This window comes from Eumetopias jubatus, unplaced genomic scaffold, assembly GCF_037043125.1.
Source record: "Eumetopias jubatus isolate StellerSeaLion01/CBP00866 unplaced genomic scaffold, mEumJub1_p1.0 scaffold_12, whole genome shotgun sequence".
Taxonomy (NCBI): domain Eukaryota; kingdom Metazoa; phylum Chordata; class Mammalia; order Carnivora; family Otariidae; genus Eumetopias; species Eumetopias jubatus.
Genome location: NW_028274818.1, coordinates 3,407,829 through 3,431,984, shown reverse-complemented (window position 1 = coordinate 3,431,984; position 24,156 = coordinate 3,407,829). Strand labels below are relative to the sequence as shown.

Sequence of the window (24,156 nt, the reverse complement as noted above, 5' to 3'; positions counted from 1 at the left end):
CAAAAAACCCTAAAATTAATGAGGGACTCTACAGAGGTCAAAGGCAGGATATTTTCTTTGCCCTTTTGCTGATCCAGTCCTGATGTGGACAATGTTTCCATGGACTAAGACCACTGTTGCCATTTTCTTTCCTCCCAGTCCAGAAAAAGCATGAGTCAGTCTACATGCTACATTGTCCAATGCTTGGTTAGGAAACAAAAAAACCAAGGCACCTGGGTGGCTTAGTTAAGTGTCAGACTCTTGGTTTTGGTTCAGGTCGTGATCTCAGGGTAATGAGATTGAGCCCTGCGTTGGGCTCTATGCTGAGCATGGAGTCCACTTGGGATTCCCTTTTTAATCCCTCTGCCACTCCCTGCTGACACTCTCTCCCAAAACAAACAAACAAACAAACAAACAAACTATAAAACAACTCACGCTTGGCAGAAAGAGAAAAATATAATTTTTTTTTTTTTTTTTTTTTTTTAGGGGAAGGCAATACTCAAATTGAAAGGTGGCCACGGTTAGCTTTCCTGGTTGAATAGAGAACAGGATCCAAAGCTATTGACAGCATCTTATCTAGGACACAGGCATCCACAAGCAGTTAACCAACTATGTACCAGGTTCCATACAAAGTGGAAAGACAAAGATGAGTAAGTTGATAGTTTACAGAGGTGGAGGAGGAGTAGGAACATGAACAGAGAAAGAAAACTATGACAATGCACAATGATCAGATCTGTTAAATGGATATAAACTAAGAGTTATGAGAGCCAAAAGAACAAATATTTATTGCTTCTGAAGGAAAAAAAAAATTGGAATAAGTGAGATGAGAAGAGGGGAAAGAAAATTTGAGCTGAGCCTTAAATGAAGAGCAAGATTTCAATACTAAGGAACTGGGTTTTCCAGTGATGAAAAGATCCATCAGTATTACCAGAAATGTTGATTTTTTTCAAAATTTAAAACTAGTTTCTTATTATATTAATTATAAATTAAACACATTCATTTTTGTTTGTAGTTTTGCTTTGTTTCCGTGGTGATGTGTTCAAGTTTTTAGTGGATATGATCTTATTTTAGTAATGGACCTAAAACCACCATTAATGACATCACATTTGCTGCTAACATGGAACACAGTAAATGCTCTGGAAAGGCTCAAAAGGCCCAGATATTACAGCTCACTGACCCTGCAATGGTCATAATGTAAACCTTACATGACTCTAATGATTGTCATAATTTGAACTATAAATACTAAAAGGAATTGATTTTAAATCTACTATTTTATTTTATTATTTTAAATCTATTATTTCAAGCCATGTAATTTGAGATGATATTTAAAACTCTTCAAACTGATGTGCCTTGAATTTTTTTCATCTGGACAACTGAGGGTTTTGTTTTTTTTCTACGAATATGTGAATTATCTAGTGAGCACATAGCTTGTCTTCTGGTTCCGAGAGTCAGTTACTATTAATTAGACATTTTCTCTGCCCAGTGACCCAGCCCGTACTAGAATAAAAATCTCCTGATTTGTTAAAATTATGCTTCATCACCCAAAGGAAAAATGGTTATCATTAATTATGAGACCATGAAAATAACTTGTAAACAAGGAACATGTTTTTATGTAACCAGTTAGCCAGCATGCTCTCTTCCTTGTGGAAAGCTCCTTGGCTGATTCTCTCAGTATAATAAACACTCGTGTCCAGCACATTACTTCCTGGGGTGTCTGTGAGGTTCAGCCCTTACAAGTTAAATTGTCTGTGTCTGTTCTCAAGACCATCTGTGACAGTTTATTTATTATTCTAATTATTCTGCTTGTGATATGTAATTTTGTAGTATAGTCTGGTGAAGTATTACTGCAATAAAGATTATTTGTTTCTTTTTTCTTTTTCTTTTATTTTGTTTTTTTAAAGATTTTATTTATTTATTTGAGAGAGAGAATGAGATAGAGAGAGAGAGCATGAGAGGGGGGAGTGTCGGAGGGAGAAGCAGACTCCCCGCTGAGCAGGAGGCCCAATGCCGGACTCCATCCCAGGACTCCAGGATCATGATCTGAGCCAAAGGCAGTCATCCAACCAAATGAGCCACCCAGGTACCCCCAAAGATTATTTGTTTCTAATATAGCTAGATGGAGTGTTTTGGAAAAATAAAATATGACCAAGAAAATCACAGAAGAAAGGAAAATCATAAAAACCTAGAAGTGTCATTTGCTTAGATTATTTTGCAAGTGACTCTAAGTTCCTGCTCATCTGTAAATCCATGAAAATTTTTCTAATGAATTATGGGTGGACTTATGCTAGATATGCTCTAAAGATCTCCAATCACATGGACCAACACTTAAAGCAAAAGCTTTATCCCTAAGTGAAAATATTTATAAATATGTGTATGTTTAGACTTTTTGAGTTGAAATAAAACATTTCAATTATATAAGGGTCATTCTTTTGATTTTCTGCTCTACCAGACTTTTTTGAATTAGTTAGCCAACTATCTGACCATCTTTGGGTCAGGTGAGAGGGCTCCTATTTTATGTTTTCAACAATGTAAAAATATTCTTTTTCCTGTGGATGATATAGAGACATAATAAGCCAGAAAGAAAACAAAGGAAATTGTGCTATCATGATGGGCATATAGTTAATTGTCCTTGAATGCTATTTAAGGCCATACAACTTTACAAAGTGCTCTACAGCCCAATCCCACACATGCTTTGTTAGCAAGAAATTCACTACTTCCTTCTGGAGGTGACCTAAGCTGGATTTTTCAGTAACTCTGGGGATGCACACATTTAAGAAGAGTCAGAATGGTTTCTGAACAAACTCAGAGAGCAGGCTGGTTCACTGTGCTGCTGGTCCCCCACCATCCTTGGTGCCATTTGCAGAGCTGTCCCTACAGGACCCACAGGCAGCTCTGGTACACACACCACTGCAAAGGGCTTCCCAGGTGGCATGACTCTTTGAGGGATGCAAATCCATGTCCCCCACATAAATGAGGGCTCCTCATATGTGTACTCCCCGGTCTTAGCTCTGTCCCTCCTTAATTCTCATTCACAGCCCTGCCCTGTACCTGTTGGCATGACCTCAGCCAGGTTTCAGAGAAGACTGAAGCCAAGTCCACAGACCGTGATTCTTCTTTGCCATAAAGCAAACTGACTTTTCCCCCAATGGTGCGCTATTTAACTCCTGATTTGGGTTAGATTGTGTAGCCAAGATTTATCTTCTCTCATTGCTTTAGTTGAGTCCTTTGTCGGTTTACACAGTAACTCCTGAAAATATGTTCTGACCCCTTCACTCCATCGTCCATACTGCAGACCCCATTATCTTTCTAAAATGAAACATCGTAGCTCATCCCGACCAAACACTCTTCCTTGTGTCAAAAAGGTAAATAAAATATCCTCAAGTAAGAAATGGAAGAAGTGTGTGTCTCCAGCCTGCGGGGAAAACCCCAGCAATGTTGGAAATCAGAGCTCGTGTCCTTCCAGGTCTCTGTTTGTCGCATCGGTGCCTTCTTGTGAGCGAGCATGCTACCCCAGTTTTAGACAAAGTTGTATCTCTATCAGTTGCTTCATCGTCTTTCTTCTTCTGACCTTATGTCTGCACACCTGGCATCTCAGATCATCCTTCTACCGACTTCCTGTGTAAAAAATGCACTTGGCCATCGTGCTTTTATGAATCTGTGAAATGAAATGGTAATCACCCTGACTTGGTACATATTCTGGTCCCCAAATTTGTCACTCCTTCAATTCCACACCCTTCCTGAAACCCACATTTCTTATTGTGCCAACAACTTGCTTTACCTGTTAGTACATTAGTAAATTTTTTTAAGATTTATTTATTAGAGAGTGAGGGAGCAAGAGAGAGAGAACACAAGAGTGGGAGGAGGGGCAGAGGCAGAGGGTAGTCCGTGATATATTAAATGTGTATAAATGGAATAAACATGTGAACTGGAACAAATAGAAACTATCAGTGTGACAATGAATGAGTTATATGTTAATTTTATGGTTTAGTATGTCAGGGTAACATCCGAAGTGAGAGGTGCTAAGAGCTAGCTAACATCAACTTGCAGATGCATTAAACACTTTCTGAAGGCAAAGAAGTTTATTTTTTTAAGATTTTATCTACTTATTTGAGAAAAAGAGAGAGAGAGAGCACGAGTGGGGGTGGGGGGCAGAGGGAAAGGGAGAAGAAGACTCCCCACTGAGCAGGGAGCCTGACAAGGGTGTCAATCCCAGGACCCTGGGATCATGACCTGAGCTGAAGGCAGATGCTTAACCAACTGAACCATCCAGGTGCCCCAGTACATTAGTAAATTTTGGCACATGCTTGAGATACATTTTTCTAAGGGTTTTTAAATATATTTTTTAAACGTATTGGCTTTCTTATGAGATCACATTCAAATAATGCAACATGACCCACAAAGGCTTGTGTGTCCTGCTGCTTATCTCCAGTCTTATTTATGGCCGGGGTTCTCCTCATATTCTATGTCTGAGCTTTTCAATCTATTTGAGGTGAAAGACTAACTTTCCTGTAAATTTATTATGTACCAGTGATATTGTAAAATACAATGAAAGTGAATTATTTAAAAAACAAAATTAAAAGGACATACAAGAACTTTTCTTGTCTTACTATTAAGTTAACATACAGAAAGTTAATTGAATTGTAAAAGTTTCTAAGTCTAGCTTCTCTTGTCAGGAAGGAGTAGCGATATTTTCTGTTCTCATCCTGTTCCTTGAAAGGCATTGCTCAATGCTTCTGGTATTTCCAAAATACTTGGAATCCCACAACATTCAAAACTGAAATATTGCCCATCTCTGGGCCTGTAATTTTTCGCCTTGGAGTCCCCCCATAAGCAAGTCAATTCTCAGTTTCAGTGAAATCTCTGACGCCTCTCTTGTAATCCAGCAGGAAGAACTGGCCACTCCTTCTCTTCTGCCCACAACACAAAATCCTTGCTTCTGACCAGCTGTCTCAGCAATGTCTTCTGACTATCTGTTCAAATGGCTATCTCCAGTTGTAGAGTATTTCTCAAACTTGTTACTGCTTTCAAGTAAGTGTCTTCAGCACAGACATATCTCAATTCTAGACCTAAACCTGATGGCCCAGTTGACATCTCCATTCTGAATTTTATTTTTATTTTTTTAAGATTTTATTTATTTATTTGAGAGAGAGAGAATGAGAGATAGAGAGCACGAGAGGGAAAAGGGTCAGAGGGAGAAGCAGACTCCCTGCTGAGCAGGGAGCCCGATATGGGACTCAATCCCGGGACTCCAGGATCATGACCTGAGCTGAAGGCAGCCACTTAGCCAACTGAGCCACCCAGGCGCCCTCCATTCTGATTTTTAATGGGCATTTCAAATTAAACATCCAAAGCAAAATCCTCAGCCTATCCTCCAACTCTGTTCCTTTGATAGTCTGATCTCTCTTAGTTAATTGAAATTCCAAATGGAATTCCAGCTTCTCAGAACAAAAATCAGGGGTCATTCCTAACTGCCTTTCTAATATATATATATTAAATATATATAATACAATAGATAGAATCTCTTGGCTCTGTTTACAAAACACACACAGTCTAGAGTCTCTGTTCACCACTTCCACCTCTAGTCCTGTGGTTTACCACCATCATTGTCTTCTTGAATTTTTACAGGAGGCTTGAAATAGGTCTTCCTATTTGCCCCTGTCCCCAGGTCTATCTATTCTCAACAAAGCAGTCAGGATGATCTTTTGAAGAACAAGTCAGATTATATCTCTTCTCAAGTCAAAGCCTCCCAGGAATTCCCATCCTACCCCATGAAAGGGAATCTGCCTCCAAGTGACCTACAAGACCTTTAGTTATCTGGAGGCTTATTCTACCAAGACCTCAGTTTTGGCCACTCTCTGGAGCAGGGATCTGCTGGGGAGAACAGGACAATGGGGAGGATGGCTTCACATTTGTTCCTTCCCTACTTCCTTGGGCTAAATTTGAATTTCAACCTGCAGATATGTGTATTTTTATTGTCCTGTGAAGCTTTTGTGTGTGGATGGGAAAACTCACTAAAATGAAGTGAGTTTTGGGGGAAAGGAACAAGATGGCAGAGGAGTAGGAACCTAAATTTTGTCTGGTCCCAGGAATTCAACTAGATAGGGATCAAACCATTCTGAACACCTATGAACTCAACAGGAGATCAAAGAAAAGAATAGCCACAACTCTCTGAACAGAGAAGCGACCACTTTCTGGAAGTCATATTCCATACCTACATCATATTAACCCTTATTTTCGTACATATATAAGTTTTTCTTTCTTTAAAATTTTGGGAGGCACTTTCTTCTAACAGACCAAAATATGCCCAAAATCTACTGTGTGGCACTGATCTATGCACCAGCCTGATCATATTTGATTATATCCTGTTTTATTTTTTTGTTTTGGTTTTTGTTTGTTTGTTTTTATCTTTTTCTTTTTTTTTTCTTTTTTCTTTCTTTCCCTTTCTTTTCCCCCAGTTTCAGGTCTCTTCTGATTGTTTAGTGTATATTTTTCTGGGGTCATTGTTACACTGTTAGCATTTTGTTCTCTCATTCATCTATTCTCCTCTGGACAAAATGACAAAATGGAAAAAATCACCTCAAAAAAAAGAACAAGAGGCAGTACCGACTACCAGGGACCTAATCAATATGGACATTAGTAAGATGTCAGAACTAGAGTTCAGAATGATGATTTTAAAGATACTAGCTGGGCTTGAAAAAAGCATGGAAGATATTAGAGAAACACTTTCTGGAGAAATAAAGAACTAAAATCTAACCAAGTCGAAATCAAAAAGGCTATTAATGAGATGCAATTAAAAATGGAGTCTCTAACTGCTAGGATAAATGAGGCAGAAGAGAGAATTAATGATATAGAAAACCAAATGATGGGAAATAAAGAAGCTGAGAAAAAGAGAGATAAACAACTACTGGATCATGAGGGCAGAATTTGAGAGATAAGTGATACCATAATACAAAACAACATTAGAATAATTGGGATCCCAGAAGAAGAAGAAAGAGAGAGGGGGGCAGAAGGTATATAGGAGCACATTATAGCAGAGAACTTCCCTAATTTGGGGAAGGAAACAGGCATCAAAATCCAGTAGGCACAGAGAACCCTTCTCAAAATCAGTAAAAATAGGTCAACACCCTGACATCTAATAGTAAAACTTATGAGTCTCAGAGACAGAGAAAATCCTGAAAGCAGCTCAGGACAAGAGATCTATAACCTACACTGGTAGAAACATTAGATTGGCAACAGAACTATCCACAGAGACCTGGCAGGCCAGAAAGGACTGGCATGATATATTCAGAGCACTAAAGGAGAAAAATATGCAGCCAAGAATACTATATCCAGCTGGCTGTCATTGAAAATAGAAAGAGAGATAAAAATTTTCCAGCACAAACAAAAACTAAAGGAATTTGCAAACACGAAACCAGCCCTCCAAGAAATATTGAAAGGGGTCCTCTAAGCAAAGAGAGACCTAAAATTAACGTAGACCAGAAAGGAACACAGACAATATACAGTAACAGTCAGCTTACAGGCAATACAACGGCACTAAATTCATATCTTTCAATAGTTACCTTGAATGTCAATGGGCTGAAAGCCTCAATCAAAAGACACAGGCTATCGGCTTGGATTAAAAAACAAGACCCATCCATATGCTGTCTGCAAGAGACTCATTTTAGACCGAAAGACACCCCCAGATTGAAAGTGAGGGGGTGGAAAACCATTTACCGTGCTAATGGACACCAAAAGAAAGCTGGGGTGGCAATCCTTATATCAGACAAATTGGACTTTAAACCAAAGACTGTAATAAGAGATGAAGAAGGACACTATATCCTATTTAAAGGGTCTATCCAACAAGAAGACCTAACAATTGTAAATATCTATGCCCCTAACATGGGAGCAGCCAATTATATAAGGCAATTAATAACAAAAGCAAAGAAACACATCGACAACAATACAATAACAGTGGGGGACCTTAATGCCCCCCTCAGTGAAATGGACAGATCATCTAAGCAAAAGATCAACAAGGAAATAAAGACTTTAAATGACACACGGGACCAAATGGACTTCAGAGATATATTCACAACATTCCGTCCCAAAGCAACAGAATACACATTCTTCTCTAGTGCCCATGGAACATTCTCCAGAATAGATCACATCCTAGGTCACAAATCACGTCTCAACCAGTACCAAAAGTTTGGGATGATTCCCTGCATATTTTCAGGCCACAATGCTATGAAACTAGAACTCAATCACAAGAGAAAAGTTGGAAAGAACTCAAATACAGGGAGGCTAAAGAGCATCCTACTAAAAATGAACGGGTCAACCAGGAAATTAAAGAAGAATTTAAAAAATTCATGGAAACCAATGAAAATGAAAACACAACTGTTCAACATCTTTGGGATGCAGCAAAGGCAGTCCTGAGAGGAAAGTCTATAGCAATACAAGCCTTTCTCAAGAAACAAGAAAGGTCTCAAATACACAACCTAACCCTACACCTAAAGGAGCTGGAGAAAGAACAGCAAATAAAGCCTAAACCCAGCAGGAGAAGAGAAATAATAAAGATCAGAGTGGAAATCAATGAACTAGAAACCAAAAGAACTGTAGAACAGATCAACGAAACTAGGAGCTGGTTCTTTGAAAGATTTAACAAGATTGATAAACCCCTGGCCAGACTTATCCAAAAGAAAGAGAAATGACCCAAATCAACAAAATCATGAATGAAAGAGGAGAGATCACAACCAACACCAAAGAAATATAAACAATTATAAGAACACATTACAAGCAAATATATGCCAGCAAATGAGATAATCTGGAAGAAATGGATTTATTCCTAGAGATGTATCAACTACAAAAACTGAACCAGGAAGAAACAGAAAACCTGAACAGACCTATAATCACTAAGGAAATTGAAGCAGTCATCAACAATCTCCCAACAAACAAGAGCAGAGGGCCAGATGGCTTCCCAGGGGAATTCTACCAAACATTTAAAGAAGAATTAATACCTATTCTCCTGAAACTGTTCCAAAAAATAGAAATGAAAGGAAAACTTCCAAACTCGTTTTAGGAGGCCACCATTACCTTGATCCCCAAACCAGACAAAGACCCCATCAAAAAGAGAATTACAGACCAATATCCTTGATGAACATGGATGCAAAAATTCTCACCAAAATACTAGCCAATAGGATCCAACAGTACATTAAAAGGATTATTCACCAGGACCAAGTGGGATTTATACCTGGGCTGCAAGGCTGGTTCAACATCCGCAAATCAATCAACGTGATACAATACATTAACAAAAGAAAGAACAAGAATCATATGATCCTCTCAATAGATGCAGAAAAAGCATTTGACAAAGTACAGCATCTGTTCTTGATCAAAACTCTTCAGAGTATAGGGATAGAGGGCACATACCTCAATATCATAAAAGCCATCTATGAAAAATCCACAGTGAATATCATTCTCAATGGAAAAAAATGGAGAGTTTTCCCCCTAAGGTCAGGAACACGGCAGGGATGTCCACTATCACCACTGCTATTCAACATAGTATTAGAAGTCCTAGCCACAGCATCAGACAACAAAAAGAAATCAAAGGCAACCAAATCAGCAAAGAAGAAGTCAAACTCTCACTCTTTGCAGATGGCATGATACTTTATGTGGAAAACCCAAAAGACTCCACCCCAAAACTCCTAGAACTCATACAGTAATTCAGTAAAGTGGCAGGATATAAAATCAATGCACAGAAATCAGTGGCATTCCTGTACACCAACAACAAGACAGAAGAGAGACAAATTAAGGAGTCAATCCCATTTACAATTGCACCCAAAACCATAAGATACCTAGGAATCAATCTAACCAAAGAGGCAAAGGATCTGTCTTCAGAAAACTCTAAAATACTCATGAAAGAAATTGAGGAAGACACAAAGAAATGGAAAAACGTTCCATGCTCATGGATTGGAAAAACAAATATTGTGAAGATCTCAATGCTACCTAGAGCAATCTACACGTTCAATGCAACCCCCATCAAAATACCATCCCCTTTTTTCAAAGAAATGGAACAAATAATCCTAAAATTTGTATGGAACCAGAAAAGACCCCAAATAGCAGGAGGAATGTTGAAAAGAAAAGTAAAGCTGGTGGCATAACAATTCCGGATGTCCAGGTCTATTACAAAGCTACCATCATCAAGACAGTATGGTACCGGGGCGCCTGGGTGGCTCAGTCATTAAACGTCTGCCTTCGGCTCAGGTCATGATCCCAGGGTCCTGGGATCGAGCCCCACATCGAGCTCCCTGCTCTGTGGGAAGCCTGTTTCTCCCTCTCCCACTCCCCCTGCTTGTGTCCCCTCTCTTGCTGTGTCTCTCTCTGTCAAATAAATAAATAAAAATCTTTAAAAAATAAAAATAAAAATAAAAGACAGTATGGTACTGGCACAAAAACAGACACATAGATCAATGGAACAGAATAGAGAGCCCAGAAATGGACCCTCAACTCTATGGTCAACTCATCTTCAACAAAGCAGGAAAGAATGTCCAATGGAAAAGACAGTCCTTTCAACAAAGGGTGTTGGGAAAAGTGGACAGCCACATGTAGAAGAATGAAACTGGACCATTTTCTTACACCACACACAAAAATAGACTCCAAATGGTTGAAAGACCTCAATGTGAGACATTGTCCATCAACATCCTAAAGAATACAGGCAGAAACCTCTTTGACCTCAGCCGCAGCAACTTCTTCCTAGAAATATCGCCAAAGGCAACGGAAGGAAGAGCAAAAATGAACTATTGGGACTTCATCAAGATAAACATTTTTTGCACGGCAAAAGAAACAGTCATCAAAACCAAAAGACAACCGACAAAATGGAGAAGATATTTGCAAATGACATTATCAGATAAAGGGCTAGTATCCAAAATTTATAAAGAACTTCTTAAACTCAACACCCAAGGAACAAATGATCCAATCAAGAAATGGGCAGAAGACATGAACAGACATTTTTCCAAAGAAGAAAACCAAATGGCCAACAGACACATGAAAAAGTGCTCAACATCGCTCGGCATCAGGGAAATCCAAATCAAAACCTCCATGAGATACCACCTCACACCAGTCAGAATGGCTAAAATTAACAAGTCAGGAAACGACAGATGTTGGCGGGGATGCGGAGAAAGGGGAACCCTCCTACACTGTTGGTGGGAATGCAAGTTGGTGCAGCCACTCTGGAAAACAGTATGGAGGTTCCTCAAAAAGCTGAAAATAGAGGTACCATACGACCCAGCAATTGCACTACTGGGTATTTACCCCAAAGACACAAATGTAAGAATCTGGAGGGTTACGTGCACCCCGATGTTTATAGCAGCAATGTCCACAATAGCCAAACTATGGAAAGAGCCAAGGTATCCATTGACAGATGAATGGATAAAGAAGAGGTGGTATATATACACAATGGAATATTATGCAGCCATCAAAAGGAATGAGATCATGCCATTTGCAGTGATGTGGATGGAACTGGAGGGTGTTATGCTGAGTGAAATAAGTCAATCAGAGAAAGACATGTATCATATGACCTCACTGATATGAGGAACTCTTAATCTCAGGAAACAAACTGAGGGTTGCTGGAGTGGTGGGGGGTGGGAGGGATGGGGTGGCTGGGTGATAGACATTGGAGAGGGTATGTGCTATGGTGAGCACTGTGAATTGTGTAAGACTGTTGAATCACAGACCTCTACCTCTGAAACAAATAATACATTACATGTTAAAAAAAAAAAAAAGAAGATAGCAGGAAGGGAAGAATGAAGGGGGGGAAATCAGAGGGGGAGACAAACCATGAGAGACTATGGACTCTGAGAAACAAACTGAGTGTCCTGGAGGGGAGGGTGGTGGGGGGATGCATTAGCCTAGTGATGGGTATTAAGGAGGGCACATAGTGTATGGAGCACTGGATGTTATACGCAATGAATCATGGAACACACATCAAAAACTAATGATGTAATGTATGGTGATTAACATAACATAATAGTAAAAAAATTGAAAATAAAATAAATAAAATGAAGTGAGTTTTATAAACTTTAAAGTTTGTAAAGACTTGAAGTCATCTTAGTAACATAAATACATCAAACTGTATTCTTCAAACCTTAAACACTCACAATCTTTCTATATATTTATGCATTAAATACACAGCCAATTATGAAGCATAAGACACCTGAAATTAGAAAAACTAATGAAATACTAAGAAGGTAAATCCAAGAGGAAAATTAACGAAGAGTTTATATTATGTGTGTGTATGCATTTCTCCTTTATTAAAATGGTAGCACTTGAAGTTTTTATTTATTTTGAGGTCGGTTTGAACTCAGTATGTTAAAAGACTTAAGAAGTATTCTTAATCTCTGTCATATTGAAAGCATCCCCCAAGCACTAGTAGCAACACCTTTGCTTACCACCAAAATGCCATATATGTCCCAGAACCCAGATTCTACATTTAAAAAAAAAAAAAAAAAGAATTTCCTTTAAGGGAGGTGTTTGCTTCATTTTCTGTGTCAAGAAAAAAGTAGGTGGGCACCTGGGTGGCTCATTTGTTAAGCGTCTGCATTCTGCTCAGGTCATTGTCCCAGGGCCCAGGGTCCTACATTGGGCTCCCTGCTCCGCAAGAGCCTGCTTCTCCCTCTCCCGCTCCCCCTGCTGTGTTCCCTCTCGCTGTGTCTCTCTCTGCCAAATAAATAAATAAAATCTTAAAAAAAGAAGAAGAAGAAGAAGAAGAAGAAGAAGAAGAAGAAGAAGAAGAAGAAGAAGAAGAAGAAGAAGAAGAAGAAGAAGAAGAAGAAAGCAGGCTACTTTCTTCAAAGGCCTCATCTCCTATCATGTTCCCCACCATGTACTCCATACAGCCGGCCACGCTGGAGTTCTAACAGTTTTTAAGAATACACCCAGTATAACATTGCTTTCCCCTGCAGTTCCTTTGCTTGGAATGAAAGCTCTTCCCCCGGACACTGCATGGCGTGGTTCTGGTTCTTGTTTTAGGTCTTCTCTCAAAACCCACCTTCTCAGAGGGGCCCATTCTGTGCACTGTCTTTGCAATCATAGCCCATTTTCCTCTCTCTGATCCCCTTCCCCACATCAGTTTGAAATAGTATCAGGTGTCATTATCTCACAGAAAGTATTTTTATTTGCTTATTGTCTGTCTCCCCTGCCCTCCAGTATTGTGGAAATTCTGTGTGTAAGGGATTTTACCTTGTGTTTCTGCTGGGTTTCATTAATTATCACAAGGTTGGCTTCCAGTAATAATTTGTTTAAAATATATGTTTAAAAAATTAAAGTCAACATGGAAGCTATAGACTTAAACATTCCCTGGTAAAATAATTAGAATTTTATTCCCAAATATACTCAGCTGAATCTTTCCTTCTTTAATCCTTGTCTTTATTCATACTTTTATTCTTAGTCTTTCCTTCCTCCATTTTTATTCTAGAAGAAAACATAAATAACTGAGTTTATGTGAATCCGCTGCACCCTGTAGCCTTTCATGTCCTGTGATGATGTTACTAACTAATATGGACAGCTGAAGGACACTGAAGAAAAGGCTGTGAAGAGAGTCTTTATCAAATCCCAAGACATGGGTGAGAGCCAGAGCTGACGTTGTTGTACACAAGAGGCTTTAGGAGATTAAACACAAGCAAGGCAACTTCTGGAACTGGGTGCCACCTGAGACAAACAACAGGGGAAGAAGCCATACCCCCTGCCTCCACACGGAGCATCCCTCCGTGCAGGCACCTGAGAACTGGTGGGAAGCTTTGGGTACCAGCAGCCGTGGAGGTCCTGAAGCTGCTCCAGGTAACTCCGTGGGCAGCAGACAGGTGGCAAATGGGGGCGTGACCTGGAGAGGGAAAACTAGTCAGGTGTACTTGGTAAGCACTGCTGCAAAGTGGTTTGTGAGCATCGCTGAGGCAGACTTTCAGTTAGTGTCAGTGCAGAGAAGCAGACCAGGGTCCCTGTGGTGTGAGTGGGCATGCAATTGCATCCCATTTTGTAGTCCTCCAGTGATGAGGTCAGAAAGCATGTGTGCTTGAGAGCTCATCTCCTTTTACCAATAGCTGCTATTCATTTATTCCAAATTCTCCAATGACTTTCAGTCCATGTGCAGTGCCCTGTGAAGCCCCTTTAGGATATGACCCCAACTCACAGGCTCCACCTCCTACCATGTTCCCCACTATATACTCCATTATCATGGAAGTTCAGTGCATAAGGGATTTCACCTTGTGTCTCTGCTGCATTTCATTACCTGTCACAAGGTAGGGCTTCCAATAATTATTTGTTGAGTGTGTAATGTAATGGTTAAGTATGGGTTTGGAAGCAAAACTGCTTACAATGCTTACTAGTTATGTGACCTTGGTATCCTTATCTATAAAATGGGAATAATGATGTTTGCCTCAGAATTGTTCTGAGGATCACAAGAGTTAATATGTATAAAGCATGTAGGAGAGTGTCTTCTGTACAGTAGGCTCCATTTGAATGTTTGTTAGTATTTAATCAGGTGTAACCATACCATAAAATAGGTACTTCTCCTATTTATTTATTTATTTATTTACTTACTTACTTACTTACTTACTTACTTACTTATTTATTTATTTGAAAAAGAAAGCGCGTGCAAGAGAATGGGGAGGGGCAGAAGGGGGAGGGAGAAGAGAATCCAAAGCAGACTCCACACTGAGTGTGGAGCCCAACATGGGGCTCGATCCTACAACTCTGGGATCACGACACCTCCTACCCCAACTGAACACAGGTTCCAGAGCATGTTCTGCCTAGATATCTTCCTTCATCACCAGCAAGTGACATTCCGGGAGACTGGATCCTGTCCCAGTGGTTGGGGCTCCGCTTAACCAAGTTGTCCACACCCTCGGCTTTCTTCGTTTCTTAGGTAGACAGCAGACAGGCATTCTCTCAGCCATGGTTGGCCGAGGGCATATGGCTGCTGAGCTTGGCCCAGCACGTGCCGATTCCACCAGTCCTACTGCAGCCTCCTCCAACAATCACTGCTACTCCTGGAGAATTCACCCACAACCAAGAATCGTGCCTCCATCTCTGCTTCCAAATTATCTCGTAATATTTCTACCACATTTGTGCGCACAACAAAATACAGTGGGTTCCAGGTTTGTACTAGCAGCAAAGCATCTCCCCTTCTTGGTGTTACAGCTGGCAGGACTGGAGAGGGTTATTCCTCACTATTGCGAACACTTGGCCCTCCAGAGCAATAAGCCCATGTTCCAGGGGTTCAGCCAGAATTACACAGTTAACAGTAATAGATGACACCTCTCTTCGGGGGTGATAAGGTGACACACTTTGCTCTTAAATACTAGGTCCTCACCCAGGAGCTTAAAATACATTAGATCACCCAGAATGAAGGTCTACACCATGGGGATGACACAGGTTTTCTGACAATCTCCTGAACCAATATGTAAAACTTCCCCAAGCCCTGTTAAGGTGGCATATCTGGCAACATAGTCATTTACCCTTGGGGCTCTCTCTGAGCCCATTTATGCCAATTTTGGGGGGGTGGGGGAGAGGATGCATATGTGTAGGCAGCCCAGGTCCATCTCCTTTGGTGTATATCTTGTGCCTCACCCAAACATACACCCACTACTCAACTACAGGACCTTGTCAGAGTAGAGCTAGGATGTGTTAGGGTATCGTGTTTAGGAACCCAAAGTTTCCTGAAAATCTCTGTATTCAACAATCATCCTTCCCTGAAAGATTCTCTGAGGATCAGTACAATTCAGCAGCAGAGAAACCAGGAGCAGGACTTTGTGGTTAACTGGCCTCCTCACTCGCAGTATGAAGGACTCTGACAAGACCTTCTGAGATCTCCTCCCTCCTGCCTTCCTTCCTATCTGCATCTTAGGCTCTTGCCACACTTATAAAGCCAATAACCTGAAGGAAAGAGAGAGCCACCAGTGACCATACTGCCACAATATCAATGATCCACTTATGTCCTTCAGTGACACCAGCACTTTGGAAACATGTCAGTTCCTGAAAACCAATGGCTTACTAGAGAATTGGGATCTCTAAGATCTTTTCTGAAAAGTCGAAGTTGATGGCATTTGTTCATTCATCAAACATAATTTTAGTCACCCACTATGTGTCCAGCTATAATCTACACACTGGGATACCCATGTGATCAAGACAGATAATATACATGATGCCACAGTGTCTACATTGTAGGTGAAAAGGGCATTAACTACATAAAAGCAAATGAGATAATTTCAGCTCAATCCAGTATTCAACACAAATAACTAAAGAACATTGGAATAGAATGTGACTGAGGGAGACTGGCCACTTTGGTTACACTGACCACAAAGGGCCTCTCTATGAGGATGATGCTTGAGCTGAGGAGCTGAAGGTTGTCCTGAAATCATCCGTGGAAGACCAAGGTAAATGAAGAATGGCCCTGGGTGGAGGGAAGAGTTAAAATAAAGGCCTCGAGCTGAGAAGAAGCTTGGCACAACTGAAGGACAGAAAGCCTAGCATCATAGAAGCACAACACACGGTGGGGAGGGGGGTGGTTGGACATGGAACCTGAGAAGTGAGATTGAGGCATCTTAGGGGTTCAAGAATTATTGTGACCAAAAAATTAGACTAGTGGGGAGAAGTCCACCCAAATGAGAAACACCTGAAATATATTTGCATCACACACTTGTGCTAGGAACTGAGAAGTCCTTATGTGAGTCTCTTCATTTTGATAGAGGTCACCACCTGTGGCCTTATGCCATGTGAGGGGACCTTGAACTTCATCACAGAGGGCTTCAAACAGCCCTGTAAAGTCCTGCCTTCCTCCCTGGACTCTTCTCTATAAGCAGTCTGAACATGTCACGCAGAAGCTGATGGACTCTTGGTAGGGGAAGCCTGACCCCAATACCTTATTCATGGGTAAGTCTATGGCCTGGGTAAGGGGTCATGGAACCCTGTGTCTTAACTTGAAAGTGACCAATATAAAGAGTGATGCATTTCCACTAAGAAATCTGCAGTCTGCTCAATTATCCCACCTAAGGGGAGGTGTCAGCTAGACATCTGCATGAACTCTACACCTTAACGGCTTCCCACTCTCCAACAGTCTCAGTCAATGTGTCTCAAAGTTAAGTAGATAATTTTAAAATCCATATTTTAAAAAGTTAGAGAAAAACTGTAAATAATAATGCTAATAATAATAATAATAAACTGAACCAATAAAGAAAAGTAAACACATAGCATCTAAGCACTCTTTTCCTTCGCTGCCTTGGCTCTGCCCATCCTCTGTCCCCATGTCCTCTTCCTGACCACTCAAAGTAGGAATTTCTTCCCTGAGTACCTGCCACGTGAAGACAAATGTGGTCACACACACTCTCAGAGAATTGGGAATGCTCGGTCCTCACTCTGATGGGAGACATCTCCTGTATTATTATTTTCTTGAAATGTCTCTGAAGACGCAGAGACACCCCAATCACTGTGCAGTCTGAAGCACTCAACTACCCCTCCCCCAACCTCTGGTTAGAGACACAGGGAGACAGAAAGGGTTTTAATAAGAACACAGCCAGATGATGCAGTGATGTCAAAGGGGAGAGGATTAAGAAAACATCACTTGATTTGACAAAAATTTATTTCAGGCAGAATTTAATGAGAAACACTTTATGCTGAACCAGCTACATATTTTGTGGGGTGAGTCCAGAATGAAAATACAGTATCTCCAAGTTTTATTTTTTTTAAAGATTTATTTATTTATTTATTTATTTGAAAGAGAGAGAGAATGAGAGAGAGAGAGAGCACATGAGGCAGGGGAGGATCAGAGGGAGAAGCAGACTCCCTGCTGAGCAGGGAGCCCGATGCGGGACTCGATCCCGGGACTCCAGGATCGTGACCTTAACCAACTGAGCCACCCAGGCCCCCCAGTATCTCCAAGTTTTATTAAGGATTTCAAGATAGCAAGCACTGCATAGATGACATGCCCATGAAGCTGGCCCTGAATCCAGGTCAGGCTTTGTTTGGGTCATAGGTGCCATTATAAACACTTACATCCTGCTTTCAAGCAACTGAGAAAAAAACAGAAAAACAAAAATCTGAAAAACCACTGTTCAGAGTAGGAAGAGATGAACGTATTTAGGATGATCCATTCAATTTTGGAAGTACAGAAGAGCTTTCAGTTGGGCAAGGCAGGGAAGATTCCATGAGAAAGAAGCATCTGAATTAGAGTCTGAAGGATCAGCAGCAATGAACATGTGGCCAAAGCAGAAAAGATATTGCTAGAAGATGGGGGAAAAAATAAAACAAGTTTCCAAAGGGGTCAAGATTTCTGCCACAACAAGCCACTTTATCAAAATTATGCTTTGTTATAGGTATAAACCATGTTTAAGAAGCAGAAAAGGATTTTGTGTGTGAGGTAAAACTAATGTTGCCAGAGTTGGTTTAGGCTTGTTTTCCATTTCTTTAAAAATCTATTCTTGATCCACGATTCCTGTGGCATGTAGAGCTGGTGTCCAGGAGTCCTGGGTCCCTGGGTGTCGGTCCCTATGGGGGAGTCAGGACTGGGGGCAGGGGGCGCCAGGGCCTTCCAATTTGAGCTGTGGGAAAAGAAGAAGATTTTCATCCCAAGGAAGGGAAATCAGAGAGAGAACGGGGAGGGTGGAGGAAAGAAGAATGAGTTGATAAGAAATTGAAGAAACAGAACAAGAAGAGGCTCACCTGTGCTTTTTAAAGCAGGAGTGCCTTACAAGTAGCAGGAGCAGGGTAACTATCACCACCAGACAGAGCAGTGTCAGCAGGACTGAGTTTCCACCTCCTTGGGCGTAAACCAAGGATGTCAGTCTACAAGGCTCTCCATGCCGCCACCACCATCAACGCTTCTCCTTCCTAGAATTTTCATCTGCGTGTTCTGAAGACTTCATCTCAATTCCTTCTGAGTCTGTGTCTCCAATCCCCCACCCCGTCTCTTACCCAAATCACCAGATCCTTCTTCCTTTTCTCTTTAGTACTCCAATCCCTTCCTTCCATTTCTTGAAATTTAACGGTGATCATTCTCTGCCCTTCCTTGTTTGGATCCTCCCGCCTCCATGCGCTCGTGCCTAGTGTTCCCACCCATCTCCCAAGCACCCCCCTCAGCAGCCCCAGGACTGTTGCTTCCTGGCCAAACTCCAGCTCTTTCTCACCCCAGTGGATGATTATGTCCTGGCCTCCCAGACTGCTGTGCTTCACTCGGCACGACAGACCAGCTGCCTCCCGGGCCGCCACATCCAGGGTCACTCGGAGATACCACGTCTCATCAGCATGGGGCAGGACGTCGCCTCGCTGGGTGCCCCGCTGCTCCTGCTCACCCCGCATCCACATCACCCACACAGGCTTTGGGTGGAAGCCGGAGACGTGGCACACCAGCAGCAGACGGCCGGGACCGGGACTGGGGCCTTTGGACACCCAAGCCTCGGGCTTCACTGGAGAGAAGATGAGGAGACAAGGCACTTAGGGGCACCTGGGACCAAGCTCAGTGACTCGGTGGTCTTAGCAGTTGGAGTAATCACTTCTTTCTCTTGTCTAAGGAATGGTCCTAAACCCCACATATCCCACCCTCTAGCCTCTCAGTGTATGTTTCAAAGGGATGGCAAAGAGTGGAATATGAAGCTTAAAGCACTGGGAAAACTCACCTTGTCGTTCCAGTTCTGACTTCCCTGCTTCAAGGATTCCTGCCAGAAACAGAGGGCAGGTGTGGCTGAGAAGGGTCTGCACAATTTCCTTAATGTCTAGGTAGTTGTTGAGCACTGCACAGACCTTCTGAGCCCGACTTCCAGCTCCTGGAGATGGCTGCCAGGAGTTTCCTTGGAAACTCAGAAAATCTGAGCCTTGATAAGCCCCATTCAAGAAGCTTCCTGAGGCCTTCCCAGCATGTTCCGTACAGCCAGCTGACACCTGGAGCTCGAAGGGGTCTGGGGGTGGACAGAAGCCATGTGGAAACAATTACAGGGAAGGAAAGTAAGCAGTCTAGGAGATTTGCTCTGGAATCACACAGCATGCTGGAGTTCGGTGGGGGAGGGGAGGGAATTTGTGGGAAGAAAATGTGAAGATAAGAACGTATTTAGAAATAATTGATGGGGAGGGGCTAGATGGGAAGGTGTTGGGAAGTTGGGGACCCGGTTGGAAGGGCTCACTTGGGAATGGTTAGGTACAGGTGGGCCTGGTAGACTCTCAGGCCAGGAGAAGGGAGGGCAGAATCCTGGCTGGAGAGGCCATGTCTGGGGCCAGGGGTGGTGGGCAGAAGATCACAGGGAGACACTATTGCGGGGAGCCAGAACACGGAAGTGTATATGGCAGTGTGGAGGGATGCGTCCTTGCCAGCCTATCTGTGTCTAGGGTGGGTGGGTGGGTGGAGTGGGGACGGTGATGAATCGTGAGGCAGGAGAGAGAGCAGGAGCCCGAGGGGGACAGGGAATAGTCCAGAAAGGCTGGGTGAGGTCAGAGCCCCTTTGGAAGCAAATTGGAGCCTGCAGGCAGAGATTGGCATGGAGCAAGGAACTCACATTCAAACTGAAACTGGTGCGCAAAGGCCTGCACCTCGATGACGAAGCCGTGGAAGTAGAGTAGGAACAGATTTTTCAGGATCTTCAGATCCTCGGAGCTGAAATTCCCCTGGGACCAGGGCCGCAGGAAGCTGATGGTGCCCAGGACGTTGTCCCAGCCATGAGTCTGCAGATCACCCAGCCAGCCCGAGGCCTCCGAGGACGCCCAACTACTGTTGGCAAAGGAGGAAGTGTGGAGGATGCGGAAGGAGAGGGCCTCTTCTGCGGCAGGATCAGGGGGTCCTGGGACCTGGGGTGCTGAGAGGCCAGGCCACATGGAGAGAGTACGTGAGCATGGGCGAGGAACCATGGAGACAGTTACACAGACTGCACACATTCCCATAGCCCACCCTGCTCTCCCAGCCTGCTTCCTCTTCCCAAAACTAGAAACAGAAAATGAGCTGTGGCAAGATGTTTTGCCTGGAACCAGCCTGGCATGCAGACTCCAAGGGCATCCTATGGGAGTAGTACTCCCTCCTGCAGGTCCTCCCAGAACCTCACCCCACTGTGCCCAGCATCAGAAGTCTTCCCAGGGCTTGTCCTACCGTCTAGGCTTGCTCCACACTGGAGACATCCTTTGAAGAGCAGCAGCAACAGGAGCAGCATTGCGGCTCAGTCAGATGAAGGATGCCTCAACAGGATTCAGATCGCTGCCCTCCAAACCCTCCTGCTCTCATCTGACTCCCCCTGCCGCAGACAGGCAGACCTCCCTCTCTGCCCACTTCCCTGTCAGAGAAACCCTCCTGCCTCCTCGGGGCAGCCCCACGGGGCTCTCACTTCCTCTCCCTCTCTGCTACTCTCTAGCTTCCACATTGTCTCCCTGCACCCCCCGACTGCCCCTATGCACACCCTCTGTCAGAGGGGTCCTGGCTTCAGTCTGGGCCAGCAGGAAAACGGAGATCCTTCTGGCCTTGGAGGAATCAGGTCCACACTTGGGTTCTCAGTGTCCTCTTCTTTAAAGAAAGGAGATGGAAGGTGCACGCCACGGTGCCCATGGCCTTTCCAGCAGTCCCTCGTCCTGCAGCTGCTGCAGCTCTTTCTCCCTCTCTGTGGTCCCCCCACAACCTCACCCTCTATTTATCCCCATTTTTCCCTCTTGAGACTGCTTTGCCCCCTCTTGCTCCCCTGCCTTGTCTCCCTTCCCTCACCCCCTCTGTCTCTTCCTTCTGTTCCTCTCAAGTCAGTGTCAGAAGATACGGGGCATCTGGGGAGCAGCTGTACCAGCACCATGACAAGGGCATCTGTAGCAATACAGGAGGCCTGATAATCTAAGGAAAGTCCCTTGTGGCCAGCTTCCAACATCAGACCACCTGCCACTGTTGAAGGGGTCCGAGGTGGGCTTGCCCTGGCAGCAGGGAGACAGGTAATTCTCACTCGAGTGGAATGAGTGGTCTGGAGGGGACACACAGGGGCCTTGGACCCCCCACGCCCAATTAGTCTAGAAATCCAAGGGCAAGCCTCACTCTGGGTGTGAAGGGCGCTCAGCTCATGGTCTGGGAGCACTGGTGCCCCTGGCTGGTGTCTCACCGAGAGGAGTTCCACTGGAGCAGGGAAGGAATGCTCGCAGCCTGGTGTGTTGCTGGGAGACTTAATTACCATGTGGAGTCTTTATTTTTCTTCCCCTCATGGATGCTGGCCAGTGCAGACTGAAGCCAGCTGGAATACTGCTGCTTTGTTTGGTTTTCCTGGATTCATCCAACTGACATTGCGTCAGAACCCACCTGCTGCCAAGACATTTACCAGGCACAAAGATATCAAAGACAGAAGTCCCTCAGAGAAAACAAAACCTAAACCTAAAACCAACCTAAAACCCTGACTTCTCCTATAGAGAGGACTCAAAGAATAGTGACCAATTATTAGAAAAGGCCCACACCCCCTCTCGTCTTGGTACTATTTCTGAATTCTAGAGGTAAAGAAAAATCTTACAAAGTTTCAGACAAAATACTGGCTACTTTCAAAGAAGAATGGCACTGGCTTCAGATACATCACATGTAAGGCTGTGGGGAAATACCTCGCAATTCTGATCTTATCATCCCAAAGTTTTTTAATCAGGCAAGTTATCATTCTCTGATAAGGCCAAAATTAATCTATATTTGAACACTCAAAACCTCAAAGAATATGCCACATAGTCTTTTCATGAAACCAGTTGTCTGAGTAAAACTGAAAATTAACCTGAGGGAAACACCCAAAAAATGATGTAAGAAATACCAATATCAAAGTATGTTAAAAAGATATAGTTAACTTTAAACAATTGTTTAAAATGTACTTGTAAAATTTAACACATTTGTTTAATATTTCAGAAAAAAAGAGTTAATAATTGGGGCGCCTGGGTGGCTCAGTCGGTTAAGCGACTGCCTTCGGCTCAGGTCATGATCCTGGAGTCCCGGGATCGAGTCCCACATCGGGTCCCCTGCTCGGCAGGGAGTCTGCTTCTCCCTCTGACCCTCTTCCCTCTCGTGCTCTCTATCTCTCATTCTCTCTCTCAAATAAATAAATAAAATCTTAAAAAAAAAAAAGATTTAAAAAAATAAAAAAATAAAAAAAAAGTTAATAATTGAAGAATCACATTCTATATTACCTCACCAAAACCTGGGGGCGGGGCGGGGCATGAGAAGAAAGACAGAAATAGGCTTATTTCAAATCATCTCTTACTGACCAAGAATACAATGCAAAATGGAGTCAGGAAAATCGGTTAAATCATGATGTTTATAGAAATCTAGATTACATCGAGGTGGCAGAGAGCATAAACTTTTAGTTCCTATTTCCAAAACACTTAAAATGTTTAAAAATATGGGTTACAAAAAGACACATAAATCCATTCTCATGCCAGAAAATGGCGAAAAGATCCAACTTCAGAAGAGAAGTTTTAAAGTCCTTCAAAAAGAAAGCAAGTGAAATGGGTTCAACCTGCTGAGCACAAGACACACACGGAAGAAACACCACATGCACAGAAGTGTGCGTCTGCAAAATGCGGTGACATACATGGGACTGGATGATATTCAATAGATAGTCACTGACACTGGCCTATTGAGCTGCTGGCTGCAGGAGTGCTTGAGTTTAGGATAGTGACCTGGGGTCCACTCTCTTAGCAGAGCCACATGTCTGGGTGGAGGCCAATGGGGTGTATTCTGAGTACCAGCCTCCTAGTTCAAATCCAGGTGGATTTGAAAACTTTATTTTAAATTTTACCTTAAAAAATAAAAGCATAAGATCCTACATATCTTTGCTAGATAGCAATGAAGGGAGTATTTGGCTTACCACACAGTAGAGCATATAGAAAGTTAATGTTAAGATGGATGAACAGAAACGTGTTCCACGAGACAAGTGGGTACTAAGGTTTGGGTGCCAAAGGCAGAAAGGAGACAAGGCAGCAGTAGTTAATTGGCAAACCCCTACGATGTGGGCCACACTGAAGAACTGTCTTGTTTTTCCAGTAAGGGAAGGATTTTGAATGTGACAGTGATGTGGTTAAATGGCATTTAGGAAAATTCCCTAAACCCCAATGAGAGTCACAGGAGAATGTATCAAAGCATGATGTCACCAAGATGGTGGAGGGTGTTAGTGACCTGAACAAAGGCAGGAACAGTGAGGATGGAGAGGGGTGGAATGATAGAGTTAGCATGGGGTTGACCAGGAT

At 42.8% G+C, this 24,156-nt stretch overlaps 1 protein-coding gene across 2 annotated transcripts; it reads right to left on the bottom strand.

Moving 5' to 3' along the window:
* Nucleotides 1-17,670: 17,670 nt before the first annotated feature.
* LOC114199170 (T-cell surface glycoprotein CD1e, membrane-associated) lies at nt 17,671-21,264 on the bottom strand. 2 transcript variants are annotated; one of them, XM_028090965.2, is made up of 6 exons: nt 21,065-21,262; nt 20,481-20,777; nt 19,611-19,889; nt 19,122-19,400; nt 18,658-18,754; nt 17,671-18,536 (listed from the first exon to the last, which is right to left on the bottom strand). In XM_028090965.2, the coding sequence occupies exons 1-6, from the start codon at nt 21,123-21,125 to the stop codon at nt 18,362-18,364; spliced, it is 1,188 nt and encodes a 395-aa protein (XP_027946766.1). In that variant the 5' UTR covers nt 21,126-21,262; the 3' UTR covers nt 17,671-18,361. The 2 variants fall into 2 exon arrangements, with proteins under 2 accessions (XP_027946766.1, XP_027946767.1); XM_028090966.2 differs by lacking the exon at nt 18,658-18,754 and having other exon boundaries at nt 18,401-18,536; nt 21,065-21,264.
* Nucleotides 21,265-24,156: the final 2,892 nt, after the last annotated feature.

Excerpts from the sequence above, each read along its gene's own strand:
- LOC114199170 (XM_028090965.2), bottom strand. The coding sequence starts at position 21,125 with ATGCTGCTCCTGTTGCTGCTGCTCTTCAAAGGATGTCTCCAGTGTGGA. Across the intron at positions 19,890-20,480 it reads GCACCAGTTTCAGTTTGAAT|ACCCCTTCGAGCTCCAGGTG; the intron begins GTGAGTTCCTTG and ends GTCCACCCCCAG. Across the intron at positions 18,537-18,657 it reads TCCTGCTTTAAAAAGCACAG|CTCAAATTGGAAGGCCCTGG; the intron begins GTGAGCCTCTTC and ends CTTTTCCCACAG.